The 22,679-nt window shown below is 37.5% G+C and overlaps 3 protein-coding genes across 3 annotated transcripts; all 3 read right to left on the reverse strand.

Moving 5' to 3' along the window:
* Positions 1–6,807: 6,807 nt before the first annotated feature.
* On the reverse strand, positions 6,808–7,775 carry LOC311581052 (olfactory receptor 52P1-like; the record flags this gene model as incomplete). Its single annotated transcript, XM_084752958.1, has 1 exon — positions 6,808–7,775. Exon 1 carries the CDS (start codon positions 7,759–7,761, stop codon positions 6,808–6,810), a length of 954 nt encoding a protein of 317 aa, XP_084609084.1. The 5' UTR covers positions 7,762–7,775.
* Positions 7,776–13,711: 5,936 nt separating this feature from the next.
* Positions 13,712–14,659, reverse strand: LOC311581201 (olfactory receptor 51B6-like; the record flags this gene model as incomplete). Its single annotated transcript, XM_084753255.1, has 1 exon — positions 13,712–14,659. One exon carries the CDS (start codon positions 14,657–14,659, stop codon positions 13,712–13,714), a length of 948 nt encoding a protein of 315 aa, XP_084609381.1.
* A 6,811-nt stretch (positions 14,660–21,470) lies between these two features.
* Positions 21,471–22,412, reverse strand: LOC311578513 (olfactory receptor 51V1-like; the record flags this gene model as incomplete). Its single annotated transcript, XM_084748408.1, has 1 exon — positions 21,471–22,412. The coding sequence occupies one exon, from the start codon at positions 22,410–22,412 to the stop codon at positions 21,471–21,473; it is 942 nt and encodes a 313-aa protein (XP_084604534.1).
* Positions 22,413–22,679: the final 267 nt, after the last annotated feature.

A 22,679-nucleotide genomic window follows, 5' to 3' on the forward strand; every position in this document is an offset into this window, starting at 1 on the left:
ATCTGAATAGAAACTGAAGTTTTATGACAGACATGACAATGCTTAGCTCTTGTCAGTATAATCATACTTTGTATTTCCTCTCAACCTATAGAAGATGTAAGTCTTTTTACCAAAATCCTATTATTGCTTATTCTTATGTCCTTCTTGTCACATAAAATAACTGACAAGGAATTTACGTTGAGTGGTTCTGAAAAAAATAATATTTTTTCTCATATGTGTGATCTCTATTTTGAATAAACTGGGCATTTGAGAATGTGGCATATGTTGAATGGTGCATCAGTAATAGAGAAAGTAGATCTGGACCTTGCTTTGCATACATCTACATCCATGCTCAGCACAGATAAGCAGTCTATCACCCACTGAGGGAATTACCAGGGAGGATATTCTGTATTAATTGGTTCTTCGGCTTTGGTTTTTTACCATAACATACAATATCCTTGTTTACTCTTCATCTGCGTGATAGTAATAGCAAATATAACTCTATAAGTAGATTTATTTCTATACTTCCTAGATTTTATAGATGCTACATTTAAGATTACCAACAATATTCATTTTAGGATAATTTGCCACTCCAGTGGAAAAATCAAAATTAAGGCTTCTATGCTAAAAGAAATTCTATAAAGTCTTAGAAAGGGAGAAGGGGCACAGTAAACAACATGTTTAGTGTAAGTGGTGGATCAGTTCTAGCACTAACACCAAGATAAAGTGAAGATTGGAACATTTTCACATAGTTTTGTTTCAAAGCAGCAAGTGGGTTTTAAAAATGCACATTCTCAGCCGGGCGTGGTGGCGCACGCCTTTAATTCCAGCACTGGGGAGGCAGAGGCAGGCAGATCACTGTGAGTTCCAGGCGAGCTTGGTCTACAAAGCGAGTCCAGGACAGCCTAGGCTAACACGGAGAGACCCTGTCTCGAAAAAAAAATCAAAAAAAAGAAGAAGAAAAAAAAATGCACATTCTCAATCAGGTGTGGTGGCACAGGCCTGTAATTCTAAATCCCAGCTATCAGGGAGGCAGAAGGAGGCAGATCTCTGTCAGTACATGGCCATACAAAGTGAATCCAGGGCAGACAAGGCTACACAAAGAAACCCTGTGTTGAAAAACAAACCAAACCAACCAACCAAACAAACAAATAAAAACCCCACATATTCTCTTTGTGTCTATGTCTGCTTCTGGGTCTGTCTGTCTGTCTCTCTCTCTCTCTTTCTCTCTCTCGTGTGTGTGTGTGTGTGTGTGTGTGTGTGTGTGTGTGTGTGTGTGTGTGTGTGTGTGTATCTTAATGGGGATATCAGGGAAGAATTAGAAAAATGAAAACATGACAAAAATATAGTTTTTAAAAAATATTTTAATTAAGGACAAAAAATAAACTAACAAAAACTACATTAAATAAAAGGTAAAAATCACAAAAGTAAAGATTAGTATTCTAACCTGACAAGATGCTAAGCACATGAAAGCACTTGTGTTCCAGCTTGCCAATCAGTTTGATTTATGGGTCTCATACTTCAAAAAAGAACACACACACACACACACACACACACACACACACACACACACACACACCAATAAATAAAATTTTACGTTTATTGGAGTTTCCTGATAGTCCATAAATTTTCTGTTATTATTGGATAGATTGCATGATAAATACTAATAAGCTTATGGTGGCTAATTGTGTTCCTCAAAATAAGATATTCTTGTTGATATTCAAGTTGTTTGCTCTCTCAAGTGCTGAGAAAGCAGTGATGAAATCCACTCTGACAGCTGTGTCTGTGTTTATTTCCTTTTGCTCTTGTAGCATCTCTTCTGAAGATTTTCTTTAAGCAGAGTAGTTGTTTGGATTTTAATGAACCGGTCCCTTCTTTGTTGTGAAATCACACATTAACCCTGTCAAAGTTCTTTACTCTAAAAATCAATTCTATGCTAAACATGATCACTCTGAGTTTGTTATTGTTGCTTTTGATGCATTAGATGCAGGGAGGGGGAATCTTTTTTCCATTCTCAATATTAATCCATCTGTACATTTACAGTTAAATTACATTTCTCTTAAGCAAAATATAGTTGGGTTTGTTTCCAGTGCTTTAGAGTGTTTATACTTGTGGTCATTAATATAATTGCTTTATGAATGACTTATTTCTATTAGTTTCCAATATATTGCCTTTCCTGGCTTTAATGATTCCATGTAACACAAGTTATTACTTTACTAATTATAATGCTGTTGCTTAATATTGTTAATATGCATATTATAGATATTCAGCTTACTGTAGTCTGACTTTATCTTGTGTTATGATGAATTCCAAGTACTAGTGTCTCATTTTCCCTTTCAAGGCTTTTGTGTTCTTTGTGGGTGAGATTACACTATACATTTAAAGCTATGACATTTTATTATTTATAACTTAACATTTAATTTTACACCCAGGCAATTTAAATAAAAATAAAATAATGATATACAATAGCAACTATTGTTGATGGTTGAACCTAGATTGTTATGTATTCTAGCCATGTTTTACACCATAGCTATGTCCTAGTCTTCTTCCTTTTAGATGTTTTTAAACATCATTGAGTATGCATGTGCATATTCATGTGTGTACTGTGTGTCCATATGTATCACTGGACATATGAGGACATCTGGAGACAGCTTTGTGTTTCAGTCCTTTTCTTCCACTTTGGTTAACACAGGGTCTCGTGTTGCTTACCACTGTGTACCTCAGGCTAAGTCATCTCTATGATTCCAGGGTCTTCATGTCTGTCTGTAACTCTGAGAATGTCCAGGGTAAAATCTCTGGGGTAGGATGCAGATTCCCTTCAGTTTTGCTACATCCTTTGTGTGGCCAGAGCTGGTAGATCAGGCAACTGATCAGGATTGAAAGCAGAAAGAGGGAAAGGACCCAGGGATTCTTCTCTAGAGACTGTCTGTACTGCGGAGAAAGAGGAAAACTTAAACTGCCCACAATTTCCCTACAGCTTAGGCTATAAAAGAGGTGTCTAGCTGGACACTGCAGCGGGTCCATAAAAGGAGGTGCTCTGATCTGTAGATAGGCCTCTTGTGGAAATCTACAGTATGTTAATGTAAACTTAGGCCTGTTAGTCTTAGAGGACTGATGGTAAAGCCCTGAGTCAGCTAACTTATTTGTGAATACACAGAGAAATAAGAAATAACAGAGTGATAGAAAATAAACCACTCAAACACACATACATTCAAAAGGTGGATGAAGTTAGGCATCTTAACTCAACTGAAGTTAAGCTTTGCAATTTCAATGCTGTTTATTGTTGGTCACCATACTTATACTTCTGAGAAAGAGGAAGTACCTCATAGTAAAAAAAAAGGCAATTAATCACAAAAACAGATGAATTCTAAATCACAACAGGTTACATGATATAAAGCTAAACACTTCTTATCTATGTATCCATTACATAAGATTACAGTAGGTTCAGAGTGACAAAGGTTGACAAGGCCTAAAAGTTAATAGGGTCTAAAACTTACAAGAAGATGACTTTTCAATGAGGACTGAACTCACTATACATTATTCAGCTATTTCTTAGTTCATAATGAGTTCAGGACAATAATTTAATCGCTCTTTCATTCTAAGAAGCTGAGTAAATTTAAAATGACAACATAGGATACAACAAAGTGACAAAGTATAAGGAATTATAATAGAACAGTCTGTATATTTAGACATTAAGGTTCATGCTTAATTAAGACATATCGAGGTACCCCCATTATATTTTGGGTTCATGGTATGTTTAAACCAATTTGCCCATATTTATGGCGAATACCAAGATTTGTGTTGCTATCTGGAGGAAAGACTTATCTGGGTCCACAAATCTGCTTCAAGCTATGCCCTAGTGAGGAATCTGGAGGTCCACAAGGGTATTTATTGCAGCCACAGACTCGCTGAACTTGTTTTAGGATGTCTAAAACAATTTAGATTTTTAAACAATTTGAATCCAATCAGGAATTCCATGATCAGGGATTAATTCATCTGAACATAACAAGATCCTGTAGGAAGTTTTCTCAGTCAGATCTGATAAATACCCAGAAAGTGACAGTTCACACAAATGCCAGATATTTTGTTTTTTTGGTTTTCCTAGATAGGGTTGCTCTAGGTAACAGTGGCTGTCCTGGACTCATTTCGTAGACCAAGCTTGCCTTTTATTCAAAGTGATCCACCTGCCTCTGCCTACCTGAGTGCTGGGATTAAAGGCATGCACCACTGTGCCTGGCTCTAATGACAGAATTTAGAAAAATGCAGCCATGAACCATCGATGTGGTTGTCAGAGGTTGCCAGGAGTTCTAGGGTGCATGACAGTAGAGAGATTGTGAAATCCCAGATCACTTCTAGAGATCTCTCATGCCTACTGAGCATCCCTAAATCATTAGCTCTACACATCATGTCAGACTCTAGAACCAATTCGGGGGTGTGCATTATGGTACAGGCCTTGCAAAATACTGGATTATCTCCTAGAAAGCCCACATGCCTAATGAGCTCTTGGCACCCTAGGCTCTCCTATGTCCATCTCCCATTGTGCCACGGAAGGACTCAAAAAAGATAGACACAAAACTCATATCCTCACTGTGTGAGGCAAGCGTTTTATCATGTAGCCATATTTCCAACCCCTGTACTTTTTACTTTTATTTTTAGTTCTTTGAGAACTCCTATACTGTTTTTTTTTTTACTTATTTTCCCCCTCAATCCAACTCATTGCAGATCCATATACACCCAACATTATTCCGTTTTTGAACACATGAAATACAGTTTGTGCTGTACTCATACTCTTGGATGTGTGGCCTTCCACCAGAGAGTGCTCAACATACCAAGTACCACATTTTTATGAAGACTGATACTTCCTCTCCAGAAGTTATTAATTGACAACTGCTCCTTAGCTAGGAATTAATGAATATTTGCAAAAAATAATAACTCTGAGTAATCAGTGATCTATTTCTACTTAAAAATTTAGGTTTGTGAGTTCTATTTTCTGTGTAAATAATTTGTCTGCTTGTATGTATATGGACCACATGTGCTTGATGCCCACAGACATCCAGAGAGAACATCAGAACTCCTGGCACTGAGTTAGTAATGGTCGTGTGCATCCATGAGTGTGTTGGGAATCCAATCTGGATCATCGACAGAACAACTTCTCTTAACTGAGGCAACACCCCAGCCACTCCTTGTTTATTGAGACCACGTTTCGATAAATTGCCCATAATGGCCCTCAACTCACTGTACAGTCCAGAAGACCTTTAACTGAAGAGCTTCATATCACATACCCTAAATTAACTGAATAATAAGTTCCAGTCTCATAGGTTATTTTACGCTGGGTTTATCATATACCTATTAAAATTGGTTATAAAATATTCAGGATAGCAGGCAAAATTAATTTGACTTAATTATTATAACGCAAGAGTATAGAGCATTCATCTAAACCATGTCTTTTTCAGCATTAACAGTTTGTTATTTAGGCAAAGCAGAATTTCTTTCCTTGTTTGTTTTATAATGTTGATACACAAAGCTTTGATTGGGAAAAATGGGATTCTTTTAAGGAACAAAAAGCTGAGTTTGATGGTAAATACACAAAACGTGTATCTTTCCCTATTAGGATATATTGTTCATTTGTGTCTCACCATAGTATCATAAAATAAATATTGAGTTTTCAAAAACATACAAAGTGTTCTCCATATAGAATATACAGTTTGTACTGCATTTTATACACTCTGGAAAATCTGTCTTTTAGGTATATTTAGACAATTCACATTCGCTGTGAATTTCCCTATGTTTGAACAATGACTACCATACTTGAAATAATTTTCTATACACTCATATACTAATTTTTCTTCCTCTTTTTATATTTTCTATATTTAAACTAACGTTGTTTAGCATTTGAGTTCCGTTTATATCCTTTAATACAATTAGTGTTTGCCAGGGCCAGGAATAATCAGCATGCGAAAGAAATCACCTAGGTTCATTGTCAAACGCCAGTACATGGTAGCACAGCAAGAGGAGGGAAGATAGGCTGGAGATTCTCTCTCATCCTTTACAACATCTAAGATGTTCATCCTTCATATTCATATCTTATTACTTACAGTCTTCTGATGAGACCTGCTTGGAGAATGTGTTGTGTAGTAAACAAAGAATAAGAAAACTCACACATTTTACCTCTACTTAGTTTATTTTGAATTTATTTCTCACTAAAATTGGATCCCCACTTTTGAAGCTCACATTTCCTTCCATCAGAAAACTGTTTATAACATTTATCCAGAAAATCATTCAACTTCCTGTTTGCCTGTCTCTAGAGATTTCAACTTAACTCTGGTTCTTTTGCCTATCTGATCCCACGGTAGTGTGGCAGCAATGTAAAGCATATTTTTTTCTGATAAATTGAAGAATTTTACTAGCTTTAGATATTTTTCATATTGATCTTCTGCCTTTAAGGATAGAAGTAATAAATTTAGCATACTGTGTAATGGAAATAAAACTGAGAACAGCATATGCTTTTTACAAATCTCTCATAGATACCGGAATATTATTTTAAAGAAGTTCAGATATAGATATAATAAAGAAAGTAGATAATTAGAAATTACTTTAAGCTAAAATTGTAAAACTTGTTATGCTTGTTAAAAAAAACATTGTACAGTTCTATAAACATTTTGTATAAAATAAAACTGAGTAAATGTAGAGGCATATAATGTCATAAAATATAACCTTTTGAAATATATCTTAGGTCAAAATAAAAAACTGAAAACAAAAGTTAACTATTCTTAGTGTGCCATGACTCCACAAAACAGAATATGCTGAAACAAGTTACATGGGAATGTTTTAATTTTCAAGAAGTTTCTTGTGTGTAAAGAAAAGATCTCTCACCCGATCACGAATCTGTTTTGTCTTGACACCGTACACCACTGGATTAACTGCGGAAGGTAGTAAGAGGTACACGCTGGCCACAATGATATGGACACTTGGTGGGACCTTCTTGCCGATGCGGTGAGTCAGGAAGCTGAACAGTGCAGGTATATAAGAGACAAGCATAGTGCAGACGTGTGCGGCACAGGTGCCCAGGGCTTTAGATCGGGCATTCCGGGAAGAGAGCCGGAACACTGCCTGGAGGATTTTTACATAAGATGTTGCTATGAGTCCTAGATCCACTGTTATCACTGAAAGAGCCACTGAGATTCCATATGCTCTGTTAATGAGTGTGTTTGCACTGGCCAGCTTCACCACAGCCATGTGTTCACAGTAGGCATGATGGATGACATACTTTGTACAGTAGGGCAGCCTCTTAATTAGAAGAGGACATGGCAAAACCATGAGGACACCTCTGAGTAGGCCCACTGTACCTAGTTTAGTTACCATAGATGTTGTCAGGATTGATACATAATTGAGAGGGATGCAAATGGCTACAAACCGATCGAATGCCATGGCCACCAGAATGGCTGACTCCATGATGCAGAGTGTGTGTATCAAATACATTTGCGTTAGACAGGCATCAAAGCCGATCCAGTGTGCATCAAACCAGAAGATGCCAAGCATCTTCAGAGCTGCAGAAGAGGCCAGGCACACGTCATTCATTGCCAGCATGCAGAGGAAGAAGTACATAGGCTGGTGTAGGCTTGGCTCAAGCTTGATAGTAGCAATGACTATGCCGTTCCCCAGCAAGGTCAGGACAAACAGGAGACTGACAGGGATACCAATCCAGCAGTGAAAGCTTTCCAATCCAGGAATGCCAACCAGGAAGAAAGATGTAATCTGTTGACGAGTACCATTGCCTGCCATGTTAAAACTCAACATGCTATATGTTTGATAGAAAATACCAATGGCAACACTCTATAAATAGAAAACAGCATTGCAAATTCTTCTTTGGTCCAGCATCACTTGAAAACACTTTCCCAGAGGGTCTTATTCAACCAGTGAAAATGGTAAGGTAAATGACTTTATACTTTAAAATTTAGCATTTCAATATGAAAGGAAAGTAGATTTATTCATTACTTTTTCTGAATGCCAAAGATTGCTTCAATATCCACTATTATTTTTTTTCTGTAGTACTAGATCTGAGGGAAGATAATGTATATCTTTGTCCTTGGTGGTGATTTTCTTCTCAAGAAATGAAATATAAAACAGAGAATGATATGAAAATAGTTACAAATACACCTTATTATTCTACCAAATGTGAAAACATGCTGTCCTTTTGAAGTTAAAATTGTATCCTTAATGTAACTAAATAATTAGACATTTCAGTAGGATGTGATAAGAATAAAGAACATAAATTAGACAGAAATGTTTATCACTCTTCAAAAATAAAGTCAAGCATATTGTATTGCCTACAGGGAAATCATACATTTTTCCATTTCCAAACTGTGAGACCCTTCAGTGCATAAAACAGGAAAAAAAATGCATGAGCAGAAGAACTTTGTGGAAAGGGAATTAAAAATACAAATGAGGGAAACAAAGGCAGATTGGCCATTCCAAAGTTGCTTTCCTTGGAAGGTGGCAACAGAGAGACAGCTCAGTGTGGTAATTACTGAATACCAATCACCAGTTCACTTATTACTTTACCAATTAAGGCAGAGGGATCTTTTACATGCTGTTGCTTAAAACTGTCATATTTAGGAAATTTCATGCATGTTTATTAGCTAACAATGCCCTCTTATCATTTCTGTTTAACAATATTAAATCCTTAAAAATATGGGTTGAAGAATAGGTGAATAAAAGCACACAAAATGAAAAATAGAAAGAACGCACAGCCGAATGTTTAATATTGTTACTTGTAAGCCTGTGATTTGGAAATAAGACCAGTCTACCTGCAGAGCAACAGCTCTCTAGTCAGCCCTTCCTCTAATGCAGGAGGATGAAAAACTCAACAGTTCAGGGCTTTCCTCTCAGCAGTAAGCCTGAGGTCTTAGGACCTCTCTTCTTGCTATTTCCTTCAGCTTTTACAATCACCCTGAATCATTGCTCTTTGGATCTAGTTTCATCCTAGTTCCACATATCTGCACATTTCATAACATCGTTTTATTCATGTGTTCCTTTGCAGTCTTCGTTGCCTAAATATTTCAGTAAGACTTCTGAAGAGACAAACTATTTTTTCCTACTTATCTTTAAGTGTATTTCTAAAATAATCCTAATAAAGAACCAAAATTGTTTCAAATATTAGAGAAAAATCATAGCTTAAACTTTTTGTTAGCTATAATTTAGAACTGAAATTGCTTTGCACCATTGAGGCTTATAGTGTTGATGACATGAAACCAAGGCAAAGCTATAACCATTAATGTTTCAATTACGTAAGGGTGTCATATTATCGTATTTATCAAAATCTGCTATTTGTAAGTCCTGAAATGACCTCTTTGATCTGATCTGAAATAATTAACCTTATAAAAAGCTGATTGGAGCATACAGGACATCACGTTAAGCAGAAAGTTGTGACTGTAAGGTCTCCTAGATTTTATCATAAAAATCTTTCTAAAGAGGATAAATGAACTATCCCTGATTATTAAAACCTTATCATTTTGTTTCCAGTAAGTTTACTTTCATCATGACAACATGGCTGCCTTATACCTAGAAAAAGAAGAAAATTGACTCCGTCTATGAGAAGCTTCTCGGCAAAGCCCTGGAGGCACAGACTTGCACACCACATAGGAGTGCTATCTCCTTATCCCCTTGGCCCAGAGATAGCACCATGCTCCCAGGCTTACTTGAATGGACTCCCCTGCAGTATAATCTTCAGCACACAGGTAGCTGTCAGGACTACTCTTGCCTCTAACTTCTGTTGACAGAATTTTCATCCTTCTAAACTCAAAACATAATTGGATTGCTTCATAGAGCCTGGAACTCTCACCTTAAGAGCAGATGACTCACAAGAAGACTATTGCACTTTGGTGCAGTTTTCTTTTAATATACTACCTATTTTATCATAATGTATTGCATAACACATATGAAGATACACCAAACTAGATTTCTTTAATGCCAGCCTTTCGTCAGTCATAGCTAACTTTGAGATTACGCTAGTGTTCTCAGCTAAGTACCTGTTGTCATTCTTGCTCATCATGAATTAAGTTCAAAAGACATTTATAAAATTCCAATAAAGACATAATAAATTCTTACAAATCAGTCGTTCTGGCCTCCTCTTCAGTCTCAGAAGCATTTGAGAGGTTTTCCCACCCTTTTTCTGTGCCACTTGTCTTTCCACAGATTTCAATCTCCATTAGCTCCAATTTCCTCAATAGACTGGGTTTTGTCCAGATTATTATACAGTAATTTACACAATTAGAAACAATCCTGCTTAAAAAACTGTCAATATTCTTCCTTGAGCAATAAAATGTTCCATGTTATTTGTGTCTTTGCTACCAAACCAAATATATCAAATTCCTATTTTCTTCATCTAGATATGTAACACCACCAGGGTCTGTATGGATCTTTCTCTCTGGTTTGATTTTGTCCCCTTCTCTCTATCATTGTCTTATGTCCTATGAAACCAGGTTGTTTCATGTAGCAGAGAGCACATGACCAAGTTGGTGGCTACAGCTGCTCATGTGTTAGCCGAAGGCTCAAGGGATCCCTAGAATCAAAGTTAGATAATCCCTAGGGGGATGCAATACTAAAAGGAAAAGAGGATTGGTATAGCTTGAAACATGCAATGTCCCTCGACACTGCCATGTTATCCTTATACACCCCACAGATATGGTATAGTTTGTGAATTTGTCGTCTCCAGAGCACAAACTTTAGTTTCTATTGAGTCATAACTGAAAAGAAAAAAAAAAACAACCAAATTTGTTCTCTGGGGATATCTGTGAAAAGTCTTAGAATACATCAAGGCAGTTCTGAAACTCTTCTTACATATTTTAAACTGTTTAATAATTTTATGTATAAGGTGTTCTGATCAAACGCAGTCCCCTAGTTGCTCTCCCTCAATTCCCTATACCTTATCCATTTTTCCTACCAACTCCATGTACTTTGTTTTAAACCCATGGGGTCCATTAGATGCTTTCTGTAATGTGCATTGATGTAAGACAATCTTCTAGAACATCAGATTTCTTAGATCACATCTCTGAAGAAAAATGATTCTCACCTAGCGGCGGTACTCCTTGAGCCTCTCCCTCATCCATCCTGGGATGCTGGATTGCTTGATTTTATGCAGCTCTTACACAATCAGTCCCAACTGCTGCAAGTTCACATATCCAGTGGCCATGTTATAACAACAAACAAATACAGTTTTATTAGTTGTGCAGTCTTTTCTCTCCCTTTTCCATGATGATGCCTGAGCCTTGGAGAAGAAGCTTCCAGCTCTGTGAAAGCTTTCCTGTAGGGAACATGCTTCCGGGAAATACCCAGTTTGATTTCTCTGTGCCTCATAGCTCATGTACTTAGTGTCTTCGTTGTAAGGTCTTCCTGTCACACTGATGAGGGTAACAAAGATCAGTGGCAGTAGCCCATACTATTTAAGGAGTTCTAGGGGACCCATATTACCAAAACCTCAAAAATAAGTATACTTTCCATACCTGGAAATGGGCTTTTATTTGATAGAATATAGTATCTTGGAGAAGTTTTATCCCACTATTACCAGGTGAGTTTTAAAATCCTCTCATCAAATCCTCCCAGTTCTGCTCATAGGGTATCAAGCCTCTTCTTGGTAGCCTGCTATCCTTCCTCTGAGTGCCACCAGGTCTCCCCATTCAGGGGACGTGGTCAAATATGAGGCATCAGAGTACATGTGAAAGTCAGTCTCCACTCTCCACTCAACTGTGGAGAATGTCCTCTCCATTGACTCGATCTGGGTAGGGGTTTGAAGTTTATGGCCTGTATTGTCCTTGACTGGTGCCATAGTTTGAGAGGGACCCCTGGGCCCAAATCTGCCTATCATAATGTTCTTCTTGTAGGTTTCTAGGATGTAGCCTCTATCTCTACAGCCTTGGAGATATTAAATTTTGAAATAGCAGGTGCCACGTTCTCTCCATGCATATTAATTTAAGGACTAGCCTTAACCACAGGAAAGTATTCTATTGTAAACATCACATAGGATTAGACAAAAGAATATAGGGAAGACGGCTTTTTAGCACAGAATTTTAGAAAACTTCCAGTGCCCATTATTTTCAGTCAAGTGGAGCTAGATAAAAGGTTCACAGAAATCCTCATTTTGCAAATTGCATTATATTGTACCCCTTGGACCTACCTACTACTGAGAGATTCTTCAAAGGCCATGATGGATCCAAAACCAGTTGTGTCACTCAGCTATAGGCTCCATTAAAAAATATCTGAAGCCCTATCTGTTTTTTTTTTCTTCCTCCTGTAAGTTTTCTCTGATTTCTCCATCCTCTCTCTTAAATATAAGGAAGGAAAAATGGAAAGAGACCCTTTGAGTATTGACTATCATACGGAAATCAATTTATAGATATTTCAAAACTGCTGTTACCCTTCCTTGGCATGTACTGTACCTATTTGCGCAACACAATTTGGACTTGGTAGGTTTAAAGAGCTGACACATGCATATCTGTGAGCAAAAACAATTAGTGAAAAATAAGTCATTTATCTAAAAAAGAAAAAAGAGAGGTGTATGGAAAGGTATGGAGGAAGAAATGGTTTATTATATTATAAACTCAAAAAATTAAAAGAAATAATTAAATTAGAGAGAACACAAAGGTGGGCTAGTAGAAAATAATGATTGGATCTGAGTGAAGTTAGGAGGTGAAAAAAAATATATCCTATGATTCTCAAAGTATTAATAAATACCATATCTTAATAGTAGGAACAGGCCATCAATATCAGTGTATATACAAAAGTAAAGAAATATTTCCCTTGATGTAAGATATACCTCCAGAATTTATGTCAAGAGAATAAAGAAAACAAACATCTAGTTGTTAGAAGAGTTTTATTTTACTTTTTTAAAATATTTTTTTGAGTTTATAGTATAGTTGCCTAATTTACCTCTTCTTTTTCTTCTCCACAAACCTCCAATATACCCCTCATTCTCTTTCAAATTCATTGATCCTGTTTTAGAAATGGTTGTTATATATGTGTGTATGAATTCCTAAATATATTTCTGTCACTGGTTCAGTCCATACAGTGGCCATCTGGTATTGGATAATCACTACGTATATTCTTTCCTGGGGAAGAGTACCTGTGCTGCTCTCCAAATAGGACCTTTCATATCATTTCATTCAATGAAAATGCCAACTCCTACTCAGTGGTGTCTAGAACCAAACCCAGGAAGATAATGGTTGTCTGCAGCAGAATTTTATGCCTGGCTTAAATTTCTATAGTTGGTTTTATTATTTGATAAATGTTTGCCAAGTTTGTAACTGGGCAGACTTTTTGGGCATGCTCTTCCTAGGGGAACCACTGTGAATTGAGGGCTGTGTCCAGCTCATTTCACTCCATGCCATTTTCTAGAAACAGCAACCAAAAATATTAGTCCTGGATAAATAAGGGCCAGCATGGAAAATTATGGTCTTGATCCAAACACTTGTGTGCTCTACTCTCAAAGACTATATACAAATGCACATGCCATAAGCTTACAAAAACAAATGAGTTACCTTAGTGGAACAGTGAACACCAAAGTGAGATCTTTAAATAGTGCTTAGTATTATAAATATAATAAGGCATATTATATCAGTATTAAACAACAATCAAGTTTCAGAGGCATTAGTATGTTTCTATTGAATTATTCTGCGTGGTCTCTCCTGCCTGAAATGTTGTCAACTTGTTCCAATTTCAGAAGTAATCAGAGTCAGAGTCATGCTCTAGAACAAGGCAGGGAGAATAAACGGAGCAAACCACTCTGAATCTGTTTGGTCTTAATACTATAGATGACAGGGTTCATAAATGGGGGGAAAAGAAAGCAGACATAGCTCATTGTGATGTGGACCACATGAGGAACATGCTTTCCAAACCTGTGAATAAATGTCAAACCAACCACAGTGACATAGAAAACCAGGATGCAGCAGATATGGGAGACACATGTGTTGAGGGCCTTGACCCTCTCGTCTGTAGAAGCGATGCCCATGACAGTCTTGAGAATCAAAACGTAGGAGAAACAAATAATAAAAAAATCTAAAAGCCCCATACCAAATACAACCACAACTGGATAGAGACGGTTGAATGTGATGTCGGCACAGGCTAGCTTGATGACATCCTGGTACAGACAGAAAGCATGGGAGAGTACATGGGATCGACAATAGGGAAACCAATGCAGGCGAATGATTATGGGCATGATTGATAGTCCAGCCCTTGTCAATACACCTATGCCAATCTGCATTACCCTAGTGTCAGTAAGGATGGTGGTATATCTTAACGGGTTGCGAATGGCAATGAAACGGTCATAGGCCATGGCAAGCAGGACCCCTGACTCCACAATAGAGAGAGTGTGGATAAAGTAGGCCTGAGAGAAGCAGGCACCATGGCCAATCTCCCGGTGATTTAACCACAGTACGCCCAGCACTGTGGGCATGGTGGTCAGTGTTACTGCAAGATCCGTAGCTGCCAGCATCCCTAAGAAATAGTACATGGGCTCATGGAGGTTACGGTCATCCTTAACGAGGAACAGAAGGGTGCCATTGTCAAGCAGAATGGAGATGTAGGCCACCAGCAATGGGAGGGAGATGAGGTGATGGGCTTTCTCCAGACCAGGAAACCCAGTGAGCAGGAATGGGCAGGCAGAGGTATTGAGCCAAATTGCAGGCATTGCAGAGGAAAGTTTCCCCATCAGGTAAAATGATAGAAATGATTTCTGTAGGCTTTACCCCTTGAAGATGCTACCTGCTGTGTGGATGTTCAGTGGTCCTGCTTTCCAACAACAATGGCAGTACAATCATTCCTGGGAGCTTTCTAAATATGGAAACATGGGATAGGTAAAGAGCAACTCCATCAGTAGAAGAATGGATAAAGAAACTGGTACATATACACTATGGAATACTACTCAGCTATTAAAAACAAAAAATTCCCAAAATTGGTGAATAAATGGATTGAGCTAGAAATGATCATAATGAGTGAGTTAACCCAGAAGCAGAAAGACTCAAATGGTATATACTCACTTATATCTGCATATTAGCCCAAGGGGCATGTCCCACGAAAGCCTTCACTTACCAGGAAACTGAGCCAGAGTGGAGGACATTCTATTGGGACTCTTGATGAGAGAAGCATGGGAGAATGGCAAAGTAGAAGGATCCAGAGGGTCCTAGAAACCTACAAGTAGAACATTATGATAGGCAGATTTGGGCTCAGGGGTCCCGCTCAAACTAAGGCACCAGCCAAGGACAAAACAGGGGGTAAACCTTTAACCCCTACCCAGATCTAGCCAATAGACAGAACACTCTTCACAGTAGAGTGGAGAGTGGGATATGACTTTCTCACATACTCTGGTGCCTCACCTTTGACCATGTCCCCTGGAGGGGGAGACCTGGTGACACTCAGAGGAAGGACAGCAGGTTACGGAGAAGAGACTTGATACCCTATGAGCATATACAGGGGGAGGGAATCCCCCTAAGAAACAGTCATAGAGGAGGGGAATAAGGGGAAAATGGGAGGGAGGGAAGAATGGAAGGATACAAGGGATGGGATAACCATTGAGATGTAACAAGAATAAATTAATAAAGGAGAAGGGGAAAGCTAAAAAAACTAAAAAAAAAAAAATAGGAAAAGAAGATTAAATAATACAATAATGAATCCATAAGGATATCAGTTCTGAGGAACAATTCTCCTGGCATAGTCAGCAGGATTTCTTCTGCTGGAACCTGAAGCAACCAGAACCTGGAACCTCAGCTGGAGGCCTGAGCCCTGAAGCCTTCTCTCAAGCGGTTCTCCCTACAAGCCTTTTGACATGGAGCGATGAAGAGCCAAAACTATCCCAAGTTTCCAAAGTCTCTGCCTCTTGTTTTTGGCTTATTTTTATACCTCCTCTCAGAATTTGTTCAAGGATGTTTTTCCGCTAATTAATAACCAATCTCCCCCACATGGTGGTTCGACTTCTAAGGGGATAGACATCACCTGCTCTCTCACAAGTCTTTTCTCATGTCGCACTTGTGATCTAAACAAAAACATGTTTATCTTGCCTTCACCATATGGTGGCTCAGAAACATCTCTAAATGTATATGTTAAAAAAGGAACATAATTTTAAAAATTCAAAAACTGTCTATCAGAAGAGAAAGTGGCCAAGATCCTTGAACTCATTGGGACAGAAGAAAACTTCCTGAACAGAATATGAACAACTCAGGCTCTGAAATCAACAATTGATAAATGGGGCCTCATGAACCTGAAAAGTTCTGCAAATCAATAGACACTGTCATTAAAACAAAATGACATCCTATAGACTGGGAAAAGATCTTCACCAACCTGACACCTAACAGAGGGCTAATTTCCTATATATATATATATATATATATATATATATATATATATATATATATATATATATATATATATATATATATAAAGAACTCAAGAAATTGAACACGAATAAATTAAATAATCCCAAATGAGAAGATGACACAGCCAACAAAGCTGGGACCAGGGGTGTTGCTGAGACTGGTGCATCAAACAAGGACCATGCACAGAGATGACCTAGGGCCCCTGCTCAGATGTAGCCCAGAAGCAGCTCAGTCTCCATACATGTACCCTAGTAAGGGGAGCAGGGGCTGTCCCTGCAGTGGACTCTGTTGCCTGCTCTTTGATCACTTCCTCTTCGTGGGGCAGCCTTATCAGGACACAGAGGAAGAAGATGCAGACAGTGTTGCTGAGACTTAGTAGTCTGGATCAGTTGAAAGGGGAAAAGGTCATGGAGAGTGGTACTCAGAGGAGACAAGAGAGGGGGTTCCAACTGGGATGTAAAGTGAATACATTAAAAAATATATATTTAAAATTTGGAGTTTTTAAAAGTGGGTTCTTCATGCAGAATACACAGCTTGTAGTGCATTTTATACAATTTGAAAAACATACCTTTCTTTTCAGGTATATTTAAATAATTCCCATTCACTGTAATTTTCCTTATAGTTTAACAATTGCTACTATATAGGACACAAGTTTCTACACACTCATTTATTAAATTTCCCTTCATTTGGGGGGGATTTTTGCACATCTTAAGCATTTTAGCATTTGATTTTCATTTATAACCTTTAAAATATTTAATGGTTGATCTGGCACTATTAATATACAAATAAAAATCATCGAAATCCATTGTACAGTATCCGTACATTGTATCACAAGGAAGGGGGGACCGTAGGATGGAGAATCGCTCTCTTTCTTTACATTTATGATGCTCTTTCTTCATATCCCTTTCTCATTACTTCTAGTCATGTGATTAGGACTGCTTGAATATTGTGTTACGTACTAATAAAGAGTAAGGGCACTAACATGTTTTTGCTCTACTTAGTCTATTTAGATTTAATTTATTACTGAAGATGGACTCACATGTTAGAAATCTATGTTTTCTTGCATCATAAAATTCTTTATTACATTTATGAAGCAAAATGTTCAGCTTCAAGCTTGTCCATCTCTAGTTATTTCAACTTGACACTGGTTCCTTTGTGCTCCTGGACTCTAGATTGTTTGGTAGCAATTTGAAACATATGTTTTCATGATAAATTAAAGAAATATCAATAGCTTTAAGTGTTTTTCAAATTGATTTCTGGATTTAATGATAGACATATTGATTTCAATATACACTGTATAATGGAAATAAAACAGAAAATACTGCATTTTTTCGGCAAAGTTCTGATAGATACCTGAATATTACTATATTGAAGTTTAGATATAGATATATTATATAAGGTAGATAGTTATCAATACATTTAAGCTAAAATTGTGAAATGTGCTAAATTTGTTAGCTATGTGATACAATTCTATAAATATTTTGTGTAAAATAAAATTGAATAAATATACAGGCATATTATATCATAAAATATGTCCTTTAGTAATATTAGTTAAATCAATAAAAATTTTAAAAAGCAGAAGTAAATTATTGTTAATGTACCCTAAGTGCATAAAACAGAATCTGCTAATGTAAGTTTCATGGTAATATTTTACTTTTCTGGAAGGTTTTGTGTGTGTGTGTGTGTGTGTGTGTGTGTGTGTGTGTGTGTGTGGTGTGTGTTAAAGAAAAAATCTCTCACTTTTTCGCTAATCTGTTTGGTCTTGACACTGTCCACCACTGGATTAACTGCATGATATTTATGTATTCTCTTAACAGAGATCCCGTCAAAATATCAGTGACCAATGCATTTTTCATCTATAAAGCTAAGTTATTGTAATCATGAGATTTGATAAAGTATGAGACAAAATCCCACCATTTTCTGTAAAGCCTTATCTTCACACCAGTGGTGTGATGTGCCTTTCCCTTTTGTGAGGTTCCAGCCATTTCCCTAACAGAAATGGAATTCTAAAGGGTATAGACATCGGCCAGGACACAGCGTCTCTTTGATACATTTTAAACTCCTTTGTCTTGATGGAATTTGTGTGTATCCCTATCCAATAAAATGAACAACAGAAAGTGGATCTGAAATACTGAGAAAATATATCAATAGAGTTAAAGCATAATATTGGATTTTATGCTCTTTTCACATTGTCTGTGTCAGACATATTTAGGAAAATATGAATAATTTTATAATTTAAAATAGAATCCTCTTGGTATCCTGCTATCCTTCCTCTGAGTGCCACCAGGTCTCCCCCTCCAGGGGACATGGTCAGATATGAGGCACCAGAGTTCGTGTGAAAGTCACACCCCACTCTCCACTCAACTGTGGAGAATGTTCTGACCATTGGCTAGATCTGGGTAGGGATTTAATGTTTACCGCCTGTGTTGTCCTTGGCTGGTGCCTTGGTTTGAGCGGGATCCTGGAGCCTAAATCTGCCTATCATAATGTTCTTCTTGTAGGTTTCTAGGACCCTCTGGATCCTTCTACTTTGCTATTCTCCTATTCTTCATTCATCTAGAGTCCCAAAAGTATGTTCCCCCTTCTGTCCCAGTTTTCTGGTAAGTGAAGGCTTTCATTACTGGATACCCTATGAGCATATACAGGGGGAGGTAATCCCCCTCAAGAACAGTCATATGGGAGGGGAATAAGGGGAAAATGGGAGGGAGAGAAGAATGGGAGGATACAAGGGATGGGATAACCATTGAGATGTAACAAGAATAAATTAATAAAAAAATAAATAAAAGCCATGTGTGATGGCAAAAATATAAATAAATAAATAATAATCTTCCAAAATCATCTGTAGCAATATCTACAAATTCCTTGAAAAACAGCAACCTGTTTATCAGTTTTTACATAAATTGCATTTCTTCATTGATACTGGCAAAAAAAATTAGATGTCAAAAAATACTTTTACTTCTTTCTCCAGTGGTATTCAAAACAGCAATGCCATTAAACAGCAGGTTTTCACTACAGAGAAATGGATAAAGAAAATAATGTATCACAGCAAAATTTTTGGTGTGTCATCATAAATGAAACAGAAGTTATAATGCAATGTCGAGTAAGGTGGGCAAAGCAAGATCAACTTTCCACAGTATCATCGAAAATTTGAATCATACAACATTTAGTTTTTGGAACTGGAGATTACAGATGCTATGAATGGAAGTTGGAGAATAAAGAAATTTGAAAAATATTTTTAAAAAGTTAAAACATTCATGCAATGCATAACATCAACTATGGGTATTAAAATGCATATTTTATCCATGAAATTACATGAGAGATGGATCACATCACACAACTCTATGAACACATACAAGCATAGATAAAGACAAATTGTAAGTATGTACATAATTGGAAAATTTCTTTTTAACAGTATTAACACATTCCACAACCCAACCAAAATGAATGTGATGTCATATCTTATCTTTTAATTTTAGCTATTCTGATTGAAGTAAGATAAAAATCTGAATGAGGTTTTTCCCTTACATTTTTCTGATGGCTAAAGATACTTAAAATAAGTATATAAAGATATAAAGAAGTGAACATAAATATTACTTAATGTTTTGTGTTTTAAGAACTTTGGAAATTCTAGATGCCAATTTTCTATCATTCATATACCTGTCAAAGAATTTTTCCCATTCTGTAGGCTGTCTTTTCACTTGTACGAAGGCATCCTTTGCTGTACTGAAGGTTTTTGGTTGTGCCAGCCCACGTCTGTTAACTGGTGGAGGGAGGGGTTCACTTTAATTGCAAAATTCAGTAAGTCAAATAGGACATGGAACATTTTGTTATAAAACGGGCATTGTGCTAGGTAGATTTTGTTGACTGGTACACTAAAGAAAGATTCAAAGCACACAGGTGAGCTAGGCTAAGCTGCTCTGGTTATGTGTGTCAGATAGACTAAAGACATCTTATAAAAACCATATTTTGAACTTTAAACTAGTTTTTTGAGCATGACTGACATCATCATAGGTCAGGAAATAGCTGTGCTCAAAGCATAGATGATCCTAGATCTTCCATCCCAATTTTATCTGCTATTATATGCCTTTGTAATAGATATGAAGAATTAATAAATGTTTGCTTACATGTATATAAGTGTACCTCATACATAGATGGTGCCCATAGAGGCCAGAATACAATACTAGATGACCTGGAAATTTGAGGCATAGTTTCAAGCAAGAACCAAACTATGGTCAAGTCAAGTGCTGCAAATGCTCTTAACTTCAGAGTCTCTCTATAGTCCCTTTACTATATAGGTTACATTGGTCACCTATCCATTTAAAAAATTCTCATAAGCAATTTCTTCACCTGTTTTGAATTGTTTAAGAGACGTTTTAAAAGGCTAGGTGACCAATGAATATGTCTGAGAATTTGAATAGTTAAAACAGTCAGTCGAACTGATATGACTGAGTCACCAAACTTTTGACGTGGCATTTGAGGAAATTATACATATGCTGCACACAGCAGGGAGCAGCTCTCCATGGGCTTCAAAGCACATGATGATTAGTTATATAGCTTTTGGGGGGAAACTTGATGTGACAACTGTTTGATGAGGCAATATGGACATCCCATAATGGAACAGCAACCTTCGAGTGTGTCCTTGTTTTACTTGGATTTCACTGGAACAAAATGCTTAAAGTCTCAACTTGGTTCAATTCAAATTAGTTTGAGAGTTTTGCCAGGTCTCAGCACCAGTGTAGTGTTACCCCAGTGTCTGTGTTCCATCATAACACAGAGTTGCAGTCAATGTGCTGTTTGCACATATCCGGGCTTTGTTTTTAATGCAATGAGTAAAATATGCTTTTGAACTTTTAAAAAATTAAAATTCTCTTTAAAAAGACAATGAAGTGTAGAAAAGAATCATAACTTGTCTGATAATATAATTATTAGTACATTATAAATTCATATTCCAGTTTATATAAAAGAATATGAATGTATATGAGTTAATGACAATTATTCATGAAGGCTGAGGTAAAAAGTAGAAGAAAGAACATGTAAAATATAAATCACCAACAAAAGGTGAGTTAACTAATCAAGTTTCCGTTCCTGACAGTGTTCCTTTCCGTGTGATTTCTTCACTTTCAAATATAATCACTGTAGACTTGAGGTTCCACTCCAGAAAAACAGTCTCTGAATCCTCACCCGTATCTGCTGAGTCTTGATACTGTATATGATGGGGTTCATCAAGGGTGGGAAGAGGATGTAGATGTTGCCCATGAGGACCTGAACCAGTGGGGAGAGATGCTTCCCAAAGCGGTGAACCATGGTCAAACCAATGATGGGGATGTAGAAAACCAAAACAGCAGAGATGTGAGACACACACGTTTGCAAGGATTTGATTCTCTCTTCCCTGGAGGCAATGGATAGCACTGTGCGCAGGATCATAATATATGACAGTAATATGAACACTGCATCCAGTAACAGGATGCAAATCACCAGAGCCAGAGCATAAAAGCTGTTAAAGCGGATATCTGAGCATGCCATCCGAATTAAGTCTTGGTGCAGGCAGAAAGAGTGAGAGAGGAAATGAGGCCGGCAGTAGTTTAGGAACCTCAGGCGGATGATGACTGGGTGAGTGAGCATAAAACTCCTACATAAGACGGCCACTCCAATTTTCATGATTCTGTCATTGGTTAGGATGGAGGAATAGCGCAGAGGGTTGCAAATGGCAATGTAGCGGTCAAAGGACATGGCGAGGAGGACAGAGGACTCCATGAAGGACAAGCCGTGAATGAAATAAGACTGTGCAATGCAGGCATCAAGGCTGATCTCTTGCACAAAGCCCCAGAGGATGCCCAGCACGGTGTGCACAGTGGAGAGCCCCATGCACAGGTCTGTGAGGGCTAACATGGCCAGGAAATAGAACATGGGCTGGTGCAAGCTCAGCTCAGTCCGGATCACATGAAGGACCATGCAGTTCCCCAGGAACACCATCGCGTAGATGGTTGAGAAAGGAATGGCAAACAAGATATAGTAAGCTTCCAGGCCAGGAAATCCAGTGAGAACAAACCGAGAGGTACTTAAGTTTGACATCAAGATAACAGGCATTGATAAAAAGGACAAACTGTTTCTAGACACTATTCTACATTACAAATATTATATTCTAATTTCTAGAAATACTTATCTGCCTTGGGAAAGGAAAATTTCAATTTCCATAAGCAGAGAAAGAGACCTGATCCTTGATTGCTTATCATTGCAGAAACCTCTTTACTAGACACAGACACAGACCATTCACATCTCCTTTTAAGAGAAACCAGGAATCAGAGAGTCTTATGTTAAAGCAATAATGCCACGGACTCG

This window comes from Acomys minous (assembly GCF_964271855.1).
Source record: "Acomys minous genome assembly, chromosome: 2".
Taxonomy (NCBI): domain Eukaryota; kingdom Metazoa; phylum Chordata; class Mammalia; order Rodentia; family Muridae; genus Acomys; species Acomys minous.